At 45.1% G+C, this 12506-nt stretch overlaps 2 protein-coding genes across 3 annotated transcripts; both read left to right on the top strand.

Annotated features, from left to right (window-relative positions):
- The first annotated feature begins 2176 nt into the window (after positions 1 to 2176).
- LOC9645925 lies at positions 2177 to 5781 on the top strand. 2 transcript variants are annotated; one of them, XM_002969913.2, is made up of 11 exons: positions 2177 to 2945; positions 3010 to 3157; positions 3239 to 3329; positions 3419 to 3622; positions 3690 to 4136; positions 4201 to 4352; positions 4422 to 4777; positions 4837 to 5035; positions 5087 to 5271; positions 5334 to 5430; positions 5501 to 5781. In XM_002969913.2, exons 1-11 carry the CDS (start codon positions 2642 to 2644, stop codon positions 5565 to 5567), a joined length of 2250 nt encoding a protein of 749 aa, XP_002969959.1. In that variant the 5' UTR covers positions 2177 to 2641; the 3' UTR covers positions 5568 to 5781. The 2 variants fall into 2 exon arrangements, with proteins under 2 accessions (XP_002969959.1, XP_024530736.1); XM_024674968.1 differs by having other exon boundaries at positions 2829 to 2945; positions 3474 to 3622.
- A 426-nt stretch (positions 5782 to 6207) lies between these two features.
- Positions 6208 to 7878, top strand: LOC9645924 (UDP-rhamnose/UDP-galactose transporter 3). The gene is made up of 5 exons (XM_002969912.2): positions 6208 to 6512; positions 6577 to 6761; positions 6836 to 7036; positions 7115 to 7276; positions 7348 to 7878. Exons 1-5 carry the CDS (start codon positions 6389 to 6391, stop codon positions 7750 to 7752), a joined length of 1077 nt encoding a protein of 358 aa, XP_002969958.1. The 5' UTR covers positions 6208 to 6388; the 3' UTR covers positions 7753 to 7878.
- Positions 7879 to 12506: the final 4628 nt, after the last annotated feature.

Below are 12506 nucleotides of genomic sequence, written 5' to 3'. Positions count from 1 at the left end.
AACTCTAGCCCTGTCACCCCCCCCATTTACTCTTTTCAAGTTTCGAGCATGTCGAAACTACACTTTATGGTTTTATAGAGAATAAATAAGTAAAACCCAGTTGACAAGGGCAGTAGAGTGGAACTCAAGTTTCAAGGTCTTGAGCCACTGAATGAAAGTATAAAGCTTAACTTCTAAGCATATAGCCAAGGAGTGTAAGAAACCACAAGCATAGGACAATTCCCAAATGTATAACCCAAAAAGTGAAGGGACAAAAGCATAGAATAACTCCCAAATGTACAACCCAAAAAGCAAAAAGATAGCATAGAATAATATAAAAACAATCTTAGAGCATGTAGGATCTTAATGTTAGGATTAGCATGCAAAATAAAACCAAATAGAGTTTGGCATTATTTTAGCATATTGGTGGTCTAACAATACTCCATTAGTTAATATGATATGGAATTTAAGGTTAAACCTAAGATGGACGCAAAACAAGGATAGGCATATAAATTGGAGCTAAATTATGCCCCATTTGACCTACCCACTATCCTTACTATACATCCCCCCCTCTAGCAACACATGCTTCACTTTTAGTCTTTGGGACGATTAAAAAATTTTACTAAATATGGAATAGTGTTAGACTGTGAATCTGGACACAAGAACAACACTATCATATTCAAGACAATCTCTATATTCTATAGATATGCCTCACTAGCAAATCTAGACACTTGAAAAAATTAGCAGCCTAGACAAATGTCATAGAATTGGAATGTTGGCTAGAGGGTTGGTAGCACAACAAACTCATCAAGGATCTAGATTGGGACTCGACAATGTGGCAATGAGGGGCAAATGGTTTTTCATATACAAAGTAAAGGAGGTATAGAATGGGTTAATGGTTAACAAGGAGTTTGAGAAGGAAGTGTTTTGGAAGTCACCAATCCAAAAGAAGTCCAAGAATATGTTATGCCTTGCAACAACAAATAGACTGCCAGTAGGGCAGCAGTTCCAAGTAGAGGACACCCACAAATGCTCAGAGAGTGGAACACTAAAGATAGTAGCACAAGGAGACATGGAAATAAATAGCAATAGCAGCTAAGGAGCTAAGAGTTACATAAAACTTTAAGATTTGTGAAGTGGATATCATGCAATAATTTTCCAAAACAAAGGGGCTTAGTATGGGACCAGTTTTGCAAAGGATTGGTTGTTTAGGACGTTCTAGATAGTACTCGTATAATATCATATAAAAATCACAATAACCTGATCATTAATTGAATAACACCAGCAGAAAATCTACATTATTACTTTAAAGGTTTATGTGAATATCAAATATCAACTCTATTTAACAAAATGCAACATAAATGCTACACCCCACTAATAAAAATTTACAACACCTAATATTACCAATTTTAGTTGCAATATAGACAAACTTATATAACTTTTTTTTTTACCAAACTCAAAACTAATCTAACACCAAACTATATTCTAGAATATTTTCTATTCTAATTGTTGTGACTTTCTTATACTAAGCTTTCATAAACTTTCTCTAATCTTATAATTATAATGAGATATAATATCCCAAATAAATCTCAGTTAGATATAGTTGTGATGATGGATTAGATTCTTGATTTTAAAGCAAACCAAGCATTGCTGCTAAATGCATCAAATTATTTTTTGATTTTATAATAAATTTAACCAAATCTAAACATGTTTTCTTTATCTTTATGGTGGTCAGATTCTGATCAATCAAGATCATGTTCTTTTAGAATGTGGGATGTCAAAGTCATATGTGAAACTTAAATCGTTGCTCGTCCTGCCTATGCAATCTTGCTGCATCCTTGAAGGCAAACTCCTAGATTCTGTTTTCCTTTCCTTTTTCTATTGTGGCCTCTTACTGCGATCAAAGAGGGCTTGCTCGAAAAACCATCTCTGGGCCGGGAAGGAGACAATACTGGCGCCTGCCTACTCTGGATCCCAGGCTTTGGACGAAGACCTTTCTTACCTGAAACGGTTCGAGCTGGACTTTTTTCCTTCGGCCTTGCTCATCGTTGGCATTACCTGCTGTAATTGTTGTTTGATGTGGCGGTCACTCAGCTTATGCAGGTCTGTATCAAGAAATTCTTTTCACCTTTTTGCCAGAAAACAATTTTGTTAAAGGCTTGTGGCCCAAGCTTAAACCCTCAACCCTAATCGCCGCTTTGCTAAGGAATATTCCATCTCCGTGTTATATACCCCCGGCTATGGCGATGAGTTCTCTCATGCCCCAGGCTGTCGCTCCATTTCTCTCACTCCTGGGCGATGATCGATGCGGGTAATCCATAGAAATGTAGATGTAGGGCGCTTGGTACCCTCGATCGATGCTGGGGTGTCGAGCATCGGATCCACAGGCGGCCCTGCGTCTTAAAATTTCTTCCTGCCGCGCATTTCCAAGATCCATCTCCCAATCTCTCTTAGGTAGTGGCGGATCAATCCACGATCTCCCATCACAAGTGATCACACATATGGGGGCTTTGCGGCGATATTTAGGACGATCCAGCCATAATTGTTTCCCTGTCGCTATCGGCAAGGAAGAATCGAGGCTCCATTCGTGAGATAGATAGCCCGTGGGTGGAGGCAATCTTTCTTTCTAGGCGGTGGAAGGAATGCTTCGCCACTAACAGGCATGGAGGGCCACAAGGAGGTACACGCTTCTAGGTGCGCCTTCTCGGGGCCGGTTTGCTCGTATCGCGCGAGGTCGTGGTGCGATCGCTGGCTTTCGTGCTCTTCGGATCAAAGGGTCTTTTTTGGAACAGTGGCCGAGGCGTCGGATTTTTTCTTGCTTCCTCAGGGTGATGGGCGATACAAGCTCCAGTTTTCATCGTCGTGGTTTTTGTGCTGCCGCGATAGCGCTGTTGGGTGTGCGCGGAGAGACCCGGAATGCTGCTCCGAGGACGTGCTCTTCGCGCTAGAGATGGACGAAAGTGGAAGTAGTGTTTCATTCCATGATCTCCTGTCAAAGTTTTGCTCATCTTTTTTTTCTTTCTCTTGCAGGAGCTAGCTTTCGTGGAGGATCTCAAGCTGGATATCTCACGAGTGATTGGCATGGTCGTTTGTATGGAGGAACGGCCAAGGCAAGGAAATGGGAGATGTTCATGCTCGTAGAAAGATCTATGGAGGACGTTCCAAAGATTGCTCCGTGGTAAGTGGTTTTCTTCTTTTTTCTTTCTGGCAGCTTTTACGTGGTGTGTTGGAGAGAGAAGAACTGATCGCCTTGCTGCAGGATTGTCCGGGCTCCAGTGAGAGTAACGTTGCAGGCGAGCACCAAAAAATATTTATGTGCTGCGAGACACGTTGTCAGCGCCCGTGCGGAGGTATCGGTTGTTGTTTGTTGCTACGTTGTTGTTCATGCTTTTAGTCGTGGTGTTGTTTTGATTTTGCTCGTACCTTTTCTTCATTACAGGCTCCTTGTTGCTGTGAGGAATTCCTGATCGATTTAATCTTTTCGTCGTTTCCAGCTGCGAAGAGCGAGACTGCCAAGCCTTCACAGAAATCCAGAGGTTTGTGGCAAGCTTTGCTTGGGCGAGGTGACGAAGAGGAGGAAGCGGAGGTTGTCAGTGAGCCGGCAAGGCATTGCACCATTCGTACCAACGACGGGACGTGCTTGGTATGTTTTCCAATTTATGTTGCAAAAACCATCTCTTGCGACTCATGTTTGTTGTCTGCGCAAACAGCTGAGCGCTGAGCCGGATGGGAATGTTTTTACCACTCGACTCAATCATGCACAAGGGCGAGAAACGTTTTCTATCCAGCTTCACTCGGATAGCAAGATAAGTATCCAACAGGCAACGTCGGAGTCGGATTCACAGGGACATCTCAGTGTGGAGTTTGGCCAGTTGATATACAAAAGGGTTCTCAGGAGAGGCAACGATTTGTTCAACATCCAGCTTGCAAGCGGCTCACGTATCCTTCTCCGAAGCGTTCACGGCGGGTTTTTAAGCACAGACACCGGCAAATGCAGGATAATTTCTAGCGAGAAAAAGGACTTCTTGCAGGGAATTGGCGCCTGGCATCTGAGAGCTCACGGTGATTCCCTGTACACGCTGACAGCTCTGTCCACTGTATCAAAGCGTCGAGCCGATGTATACATGTTTGTCGACGCTTCCGGTCGTGTCAATCAGGTTCGTATCATTTCTTTATCTCATCAAGTTTCTGATGACCTTTGTTGATGCTATCGTTTTTCAGTCCAGTGATCCAGCGGTACACTTTCCCTGCTCTGCTTCTCTGTTTGAGATCAAACCGGTGTCTAACGCGACCATACTTCCCGGAACCATTTGTAGAAACGCAAGCATAATTGGCTTCACGATACGGACTGCTCGGAAGATCCACGGGAAACAGTAAGCTTGTTTTGCCGTTTTCGTTCTTTTGTTATAACAGGGTTTTTTTTCTTGTTGTCTACTCTGCAGCCGCTACTTAAGTGCGGAGCCAAATGGTGTGCTAAGAGCTGTGAGGCTGGCTCCGTCTCGCTGGGAGCTTTTCCAGCTTATAGACGTGGATGCAGCTGCGGCAGCAGCAGCTCCGGAAAGTTTCAGCTGTACGCCTGCTGCCGTGAATCGAGAGCCTCCTCCAACATGTGGACCCGTTTTCTCAACGTCGGCTAGCCGCGCAACTAAAACTGGTTTCAGCAGGATTGTTTTGCGTGATGTATCGGCTTGTGACGCAGCAGCCATGGCGCTGCTCGATGGTCACGCGGTTCCGAAAAAGTCCGCTGCTTCACTGCAAGACCTGTGCATCTCTCAAGTCTGCGTTCATGCTTCGGCAGGTATGTGGCTTTCGCAAAAATTCAAAAGCTTTTGATTTACTTGTCACTTGACCGTGCAGAGATTTCCAGTGAAGAGACCACTCCAGAGTGCCGCAGCAAGACATATTCCGACGAAGAATTTACGGAGCTGGTATCGGCTCTCTGTTCGCTATCTCGGAGGCATGACTTGCTCCCAGCAGGCATTCCTTCCGACTTGACGGACGAGAACGCATTCAGCATTCCGGATGATCTTCTTGCAAGAATCTGGGAAACTTGCCGGTAAGCTAGTGTGAAGTTCGAGCTGGATGATTAACTTTTTGTGATGAGCAGGCTGAGACAGGTGCCTCAGAATTCTTGCAAGTGGATGCAAAGTGCATTTCTCCCGCAAACGCAAGCTCAAGGGCCTCGTGCACGGAACAGAGCTGTGTCGCGTTCATCTAGCACGGAAGCCGGCTGGCACTGCACCTCTTGCAAACAGAGCAACGTTCTTCCGATGGATGCTGCAGTGAATCCTGGTTCGTCTATAAACTTTTCCATTTGGAAGTTTCTAAGAGCTCTTGCTAGTTTCGTTTTGCAGCGCACCATAAGTATCTGGAGGTGCAATCGCGTGTGTATAGCCGTGCCATTCAATCGACAGGGATCCTTTGGAATATCATCTCGCTTGCTGGAGTGAGGTACTATTCGCCATCATCCTTGAGCTGCTAAGAGATTCCTAAAGCATCTAATGGTGTGGTTTCTGTGCAGCATAATGTCCACAGCGCTGTTCTGTCAGCTCAAAGCCGCTGCTACTCGACGAAGTCTCTCGTTTTAGGCCGTTTTGAAAACGTCGCCAAGCGAGCGTTTCACGAAGAAGAAGAAACGAAGAAACTGGTTTGTATATAATAGGCGGGGAAATTTATTTCAGGCGATCGGTATCATGCTTGATCTACTTGATTTGAGAGAAGGGTCTATATCAAACAAGGCAAAAAAATCTGGAAAAACCATACAAAGTTTTGACATTGTGAAAGATTTGCCGATTAAAACTAGTAAGCCTCTCCCAGTTACGTAAAGTTTGCGTTCCTTGCGTGACAAAACTCCATGCGGGGATTTGCGTGTGGGTTTGTCAACGCAAAGCGCTCGCTAAACTTTTCTAAAAGTTTTGGCGCTCACGAGATCTATACCAGGAGATAAAAAAAGTTGGTAAAGAGGTTAAAAAAGATGGTAAGAAGGTCTTTTTCACCTTGTAAAATTAAAGTTAGATCTTAGTTAAGTGTTTGTTGTGCTGTCCAGTGGAGAGTGGTTGCAGTGCCAACCACATTGACAGAGCTACTGGGATATTCGTCACCGTAATCGGGTATATTCGCCGGTAACGGCCAGAGTCGGATCTTCTTGCCCCGACAGGGTAAATACGAAGTTACCGTCTCACGTGGACGGCACACATAACACCCGGAGAAAAAGGTGAAAAAGGTAGAAATAGAGCCCGGAGGAAAAGGGGGAAAAGAAGCGCCCAGCGCGCTAGATTTGGAAATTAGGGTTCTGGTGTTTGGTCCCCCGGTAGGTTAGATTCCGGAGGGGATCGGTGGGGAAATCTGGGACACCCTGCGCGCCGGAGCTCATGGTGGTGTGATCGCGTCCCGGAATTTTATCGCAGCGATGGCGAGCGAGAAGAGGCAGAGGCTGGCGGGGGATGTGGGATCCTGGGCGCTCAATGTCGTCACTTCCGTGGGCTTGATCTTCGTCAACAAGGTGGTTATGTCGAGCTATGGCTTTAGATTCGGTGGGTTGCCCGCATTCTTTGGGGAAATTTTCTGATGCTCATCTCTCTCGCGGTGTTTGGTCAGCTACGACGCTCACAGCGTGCCATTTTGGAGTCACGTCCCTCGCAGGCTTTGCCTCAGCGGCGCTGGGCTACACCACGCTCAAGCCGATCCCTTTCTGGGATCTCTTTTGGTTCTCGCTCGTTGCGAACGTCTCCATTGTGGGAATGAATCTTAGCCTTTTGCTCAACTCGGTCGGCTTCTACCAGGTTAGTCTCCAAGGATTCCTGTCCAGAGCTCTCACTTTCTCTTTTTTCTTTCTCTTTTTGCTTGCTTGATCCAGATCGCGAAGCTGAGCATGATACCAGTGGTTTGCGTCTTGGAGAGAGTGCTCAACGCCAAAACTTACAGCAGACCGGTGATACTCTCGGTGATCATGGTCGTGTTTGGCGTCGCCATTGTCACAGTAACAGATGTGACTGTGAACTTCAAAGGATTCATGGCTGCGGTCATGGCCGTGCTAGCTACGGCATTGCAACAGATCGTAAGGAATCTTCGTTTTTTCTTCTTCTTTTACTTTCTGACTTTCAAAGCCTCTGACGTCGTTTTTCTCTTGTCGCAGTTCATCGGTTCGTTGCAAAAGAAGCACAACGTTTCCTCGTTTGAGCTACTGAGCAAGACCGCTCCAATCCAGGCTGCCTCGCTGCTACCTCTGGGACCATTCATGGATTTTGCCTTGACAGGGAACTACTTGTTGAACTACACCTTATCGACGGCAGCATTTGTAAGTTCCTGCTCTTTTTTTCTCTTGGATCGACTGCTCATTCGGTACTATCTTTTGTTTGTGGTTTCCAGCTCTTCATCAGCCTTTCGTGCCTCCTGGCCGTGGGCTGCAACGTAAGTCAGTATCTCGTCATTGGCCGATTCTCGGCCGTGACGTTCCAAGTTCTGGGACACATAAAAACGGTGTGTGTTCTTGCGATGGGCTGGCTGTTTTTCCACGACATAATCACGTCCAAGAACATCCTTGGCATGGTGATCACGGTGATTGGCATGGTTTTTTACGGAAGAGCTGCCGAGGCCGAGAAGAAGGCCGCAGCGGCAGCCCCGGCTTACATCAAGAGCAACACCAGCAGCGACCCTTTTACCGTCGGCGATGAAGAAGATGTGTCATTGCTCAAGGCCAGCGATTTCCAAGAGCATATAGGAGCTCCTCCAGTCAAAGACATAGAGCTGGGATTCGAGACAAGCAAGCGGTGATTGTATAGGAACAAGAAATGCTTCTTCCAAGAAAGAAAAAAAAAGAGAAGAATTTGATCCAATGAAACTGAAGCTTAAAACACAACGATAATATGGGCAATGAAAAATTATGCTTTCAGGTATAAACTTCAATCTACTTACTTTTAAATTTTAAAAATTGTTAGTTGTGTGAGTGCATGAAATCTTGCAGGAAACTAATTGGCTGCTGGTGTTACTACACCATGATCAAGTTAAGGCAAGGCATAAATCGTGTCATTATCTAGTGTGCTCTTGATGTGCCACTATTTGATTCTAGTGTGCTCTAGATCTTACCATATAAATGCACTAGTGGCTGCAAGCTAAGATTGCTAAATCCACCACTCACATAGCTTAGCAACACTGGCCGTGGCTGCCATACCTCTGCCGTGCTATAGAAGCACCTTGCCAAGTGGTGTGCAACAACGCTATGCTATAGTGCCCACTAGGGCTGCTGCAAAGCTAGCCATGGTGCTCAATCACCTAGTTGCTAGGGCTGCCACCAAGCAAGAAGTGCCATGCCAAGCAGCAAGGCATGCTTTGGACTTTCACCCAGTCCTAGGAGTTATAGCCAAGTAACAAGTGAGTGCATGGCACTTGCTTATGGCTACAATAAAAACTCCATTTGGCAAAACCCTAATTGGAGTCTATGATATATGAAAATAGCTATTAAATTTTAGGATATTAGAACAACCACAGCCATAACACAGTCATCCATTTCCATGTCTTGAGTTGTGCCTCGACACTTGGTTGTTGTTGTGAGCAGACTACAACAAATTGGCTGCAAAATTGTGCAAACCACACTTGACGAGTTCAAGGTAAATTCCTTGTGATCAATGTGGTCTAGTTAATTTTACTCTTCGATTCTCATGTAGATTTAAAACCCCAATAGTGATCAAATTTTCAAAATCTCTTAATCAATTGAAATATTAAAACACTTAAGGCTGTTTATTTTTAAATTCTTTTTTAAAAATCATAAGTGCTGTAAGTGCATGTAATATGGAAAAGTAATATAGAAAATGTATATATCAATTAGCCAAAAAATCCTATCTTATATATAGGAGTGAATGGTCTAAATTGAAATTAATCCGATGGCTACTAAAATCCCACTACATTAATATTAGTATACAGCATTATAGCCATACACTTGGACCTCACATCATCCCCTCCTATTGGAATAATAGAAGACCATTAGGATTCGTTTGTAAAAAGGTTGGGATCTAAAGGAATGTTAGGAGGAGGCATCGGCGGATATATAAGTGGTATTAGTTGTTCATGATCCCTTTGTATGAAGCATTTCAACTGTTGCACATGTACAATTTCTGAAGGATCAATCTACTGAATGTCATGCTAAACCTTATAAACTTGTGGTCCAACTTGCCACAACACCCGATACGGTCCTTTTCATTGAGCAAAGAGCCCCTTAGATAAACCATGTACTATAAGATCAAGAAAATAGATTAACACCAAGTCATCCACTTTGTATTCCGCAAGTGGACGATAATGGGAATTGTAGCACCGTTGTTGTCCCACTTATACGCAGCCGAAGTGTTTGGCAGATGCTGCTCGAACAAGTGGAAGAATGTTCATCAAATACTGATCCTACGACCTAGCTTTAGTAGCTCATGGCAATTGCGAAGGTAAACCTAGCTCTATTGGTAAAATTGGATCATGACCATATAAAAGTTTATATGGTGAAACATTAATAAAATTCTACACCTCTGTAATATATGCATACTGAATAGACGGCAAATAACCATCCCAATCTGAATGCTAAAAGTTCACGTACTTCGTGATCATTCATTTGAATTGTAAGCCACAAATTTTTCCTTTCCAATTTGCTAGCTTACCTCGTCTATCCGACCAACTCTGCCTTGGCTTGTGCTATGTTCCCTCGCCAAGGTTCCCGCCTATGGTACCAGCTCCTACTTGGTCCTACTTGGTTTCAGCTACTCATTGCACGAGCAACAGAGTGTTAGCCATCCATTTACGGATTCCCAAATCTCTCCCAATCCCCCTCCCCGGGTTAGACTGGACTTAAGGTACACTCCCCGCAGGCACAAGCAGCCAAGCACACTAAGCCTCCAGATTCCTAACACCCCTTGGTACCACAAGACTTGATCATGGGACCCTCTAAATCCCAAGTCTTGGGTGCAGCACTTGCTTCGAGACGTCGGGGCGAAACACCGTGGCCTAACGGCCCGGTATGGGTACCTCTACCCCCCCACTTCCATCCCGAAGGGAAGGCCCAAGCCCCTAGGAAGGGTGAGGACCAATGAGCCACAAGGTACTCAAGTGGGGCACCACTCCACATGAGCCGGGAGCACCGTAGTCGGTTTCCCTTTCGGGAGTGGGAGCTGCTCTTGAGCACTTCCCTGGGTGGCCCCTCCGGCACCACTCAAGCCCATGCTCACTCCCACCCAAGGCCCCTCGGCCCCAGTCTCAACCTCAAGTCAGTTTGGAAGCACCACGGGAGAGTTCCTTCAAGACTAGTTCCTAGACCTCACTATCCCTACTATACTTTTGGAACCCCCTGCAGCCCCCCCCCCCCTTGGGAGACGCACGCTTTGGGCTTTCACCCCTTGACCCGTATTAGTATTTGGACTTAGTCTTTGGCTCGATCTCGGACCCGATTTCGGATCCGACTTCGGATTCGGTCTCGGACTCGATCTCGGACTCGATCTTGGACCCGATCTCGGACCCGACCTCGGACTCGACCTCGGACTCGGTCTCGGACCTGATTTCGGATCTCGGACTCCGTCTCGAACTCGGTCTCGAACTCGGACTCGAACTCAGTCCCCGAGTCGGTCTCGGACTCGATTCCGGACTCTATCTCGAACTCAGTCCTAGAGTCGGTCTTGGACTCGATCTTCGACTTGGTCCCATCCGATGAACTCTTTGTCATTTTGGTCATGCTTTTAGGGTTCCTTTAACCTACGACACCTCGGCAAGTTGGTTCCTTACATGAATGTCCAAATAAGCCATTCCACCAAACCGTTTGATTGTGGATGATAAGCACTCGTGAAAGTGTGGCATATCCCCAACTGAGATGTCAAAACATGAAATGCCTAAAGCATAAATGCAAGACCATCATCTGAAAGAATCCACTCCAAACAAGAATGCTAAAACACCACTCAATTGAGGAAAAAGTATACCACAGCATATGCAAAGGTGCTAGCAAGAACACCAACTTCCACCCAATAAGTCAAATAGTCAAAAACAATAATAATATATTCATTACCAATAATTGATCGTGGAAAAAGTCCCATAAGATCAAACACCACCAACTCAAATAGACGAGAAACTACAATTGACTCCAATTGTCCTTCCGTGATACGATGGGGAGTATTACGAGCTTGGCACCAAACACAGTTATGCACATATCAGATAGCATCATGTTGTAGCTCTGGCCAATAAAAAGACCTGTGTAGCTTCTTGGTCATATGACGATGTCCCATATGCCTGTAGAGAATAGCAGAATCATGGTAGACATGGAGAAACCATGGAATAAAGATGGAAGGCACTACCAGCCTTAAATGATCATCAGGATCCGTCCCCACAAAATAAAGAAGGCCATCTTCAAGGCGATATTGAGGATGTAAATGCCGGAATAGCAAGTCATTAGCAAATAGCTCTTGCTCTGCACCTTGTGGACACTAAACATCAAGTACAACAACTATCGACGATATAGAATCCTCATCTAGAAAATCCACAGATGTTGGAACAACAAATTTGTCAGAAACATAAGAAGAGAGTGAAGAAGAAAGAGGAGCTCGAGAAAAGACATTAGCATCAGTTATAGAACTCCCCGGGCGATGAACAATATCAAAATTATATATTTGAAACTTCAAAGCCCACTAAGTAGTACAACCAATCAGGTTCTTCCACTTCAATATTGAAGTAACAACAATATGATCACCTTCTAGTAACTTCCGAGAACCATATAGATATGTATGAAATTTCTCGAAACCTTAGACTACTGCTAAACACTCCTTTTTTGGCGTGGAATAATTCATCTTTACTAGTTGTAATATACAACTTATATATGCAATGGGATGGTGCTAACTAAGTACACTCAGGCTCTTTTGCATCAACACACTTCCAAGATTAATATTAAAAGCATCCATGCGCAAAATAAAAGGTCAAGTGTAGTCAAGATATGCCAACTCTTTAAAATCCATGAATGCCCATGTAAGGAACCAACTCCCCAAGGTGTCATAGGTTAAAAGGATCCCCGAAAGCACGATTTAAATGATAAAGAGTTCATCGGATGGGACCAAGTCTAAGATCAAGTCCACGAATGACTCTGAGACCGAGTTCGAGATAGAGTCCGGGATCGAGTTCGAGATTGACTCCGAGACCGAGTTCGAGACTGAGTTCAAGACCAAGTTCGAGACAGAGTCTGAGATCTAAGATTGGGTCCGAGACCGAGTCCGAGATAGGGTCCGAGGTTGAGTCCAAGATCGAGTCTGAGACCAAGTCTGAGGTCGGGTCCGAGATCAAGTCCGCAATCGAGTCCAAGACCGAGTCTAAGTACTAATACAAGTTGAGGGTGAAAGCCCAAAGCGTGTGTCTCCTAGGGGGGGGGGGGGGGGGGGCCCGGGGGCCTCCAGGGGGTTCCAAAAATATAGTAGGGATAGGGGGGTCTAGGAACCAGTCTTGAAAAGAACTCTCCCAGGGGGGCTTCCAAATTGACTTGGGGTTGAAACTGGGGCCAAGGGGCCTTGGGGGGGAATGAG

Source organism: Selaginella moellendorffii, unplaced genomic scaffold (assembly GCF_000143415.4).
Source record: "Selaginella moellendorffii unplaced genomic scaffold, v1.0 SELMOscaffold_13, whole genome shotgun sequence".
NCBI lineage: Eukaryota > Viridiplantae > Streptophyta > Lycopodiopsida > Selaginellales > Selaginellaceae > Selaginella > Selaginella moellendorffii.
Note: the sequence above shows the minus strand (reverse complement) of the source record. Positions and strands in the feature narration are given on the sequence as shown.

Coding starts and splice junctions, on each gene's coding strand:
- LOC9645925 (XM_002969913.2), top strand. CDS start 2,642: ATGGAGGGCCACAAGGAGGTACACGCTTCTAGGTGCGCCTTCTCGGGG. Junction 3,158..3,238: donor GTTCCAAAGATTGCTCCGTG/GTAAGTGGTTTT, acceptor GCCTTGCTGCAG/GATTGTCCGGGCTCCAGTGA. Junction 3,330..3,418: donor TTGTCAGCGCCCGTGCGGAG/GTATCGGTTGTT, acceptor TCTTCATTACAG/GCTCCTTGTTGCTGTGAGGA.
- LOC9645924 (XM_002969912.2), top strand. CDS start 6,389: ATGGCGAGCGAGAAGAGGCAGAGGCTGGCGGGGGATGTGGGATCCTGG. Junction 7,037..7,114: donor CTACGGCATTGCAACAGATC/GTAAGGAATCTT, acceptor CTCTTGTCGCAG/TTCATCGGTTCGTTGCAAAA. Junction 7,277..7,347: donor CCTTATCGACGGCAGCATTT/GTAAGTTCCTGC, acceptor TGTGGTTTCCAG/CTCTTCATCAGCCTTTCGTG.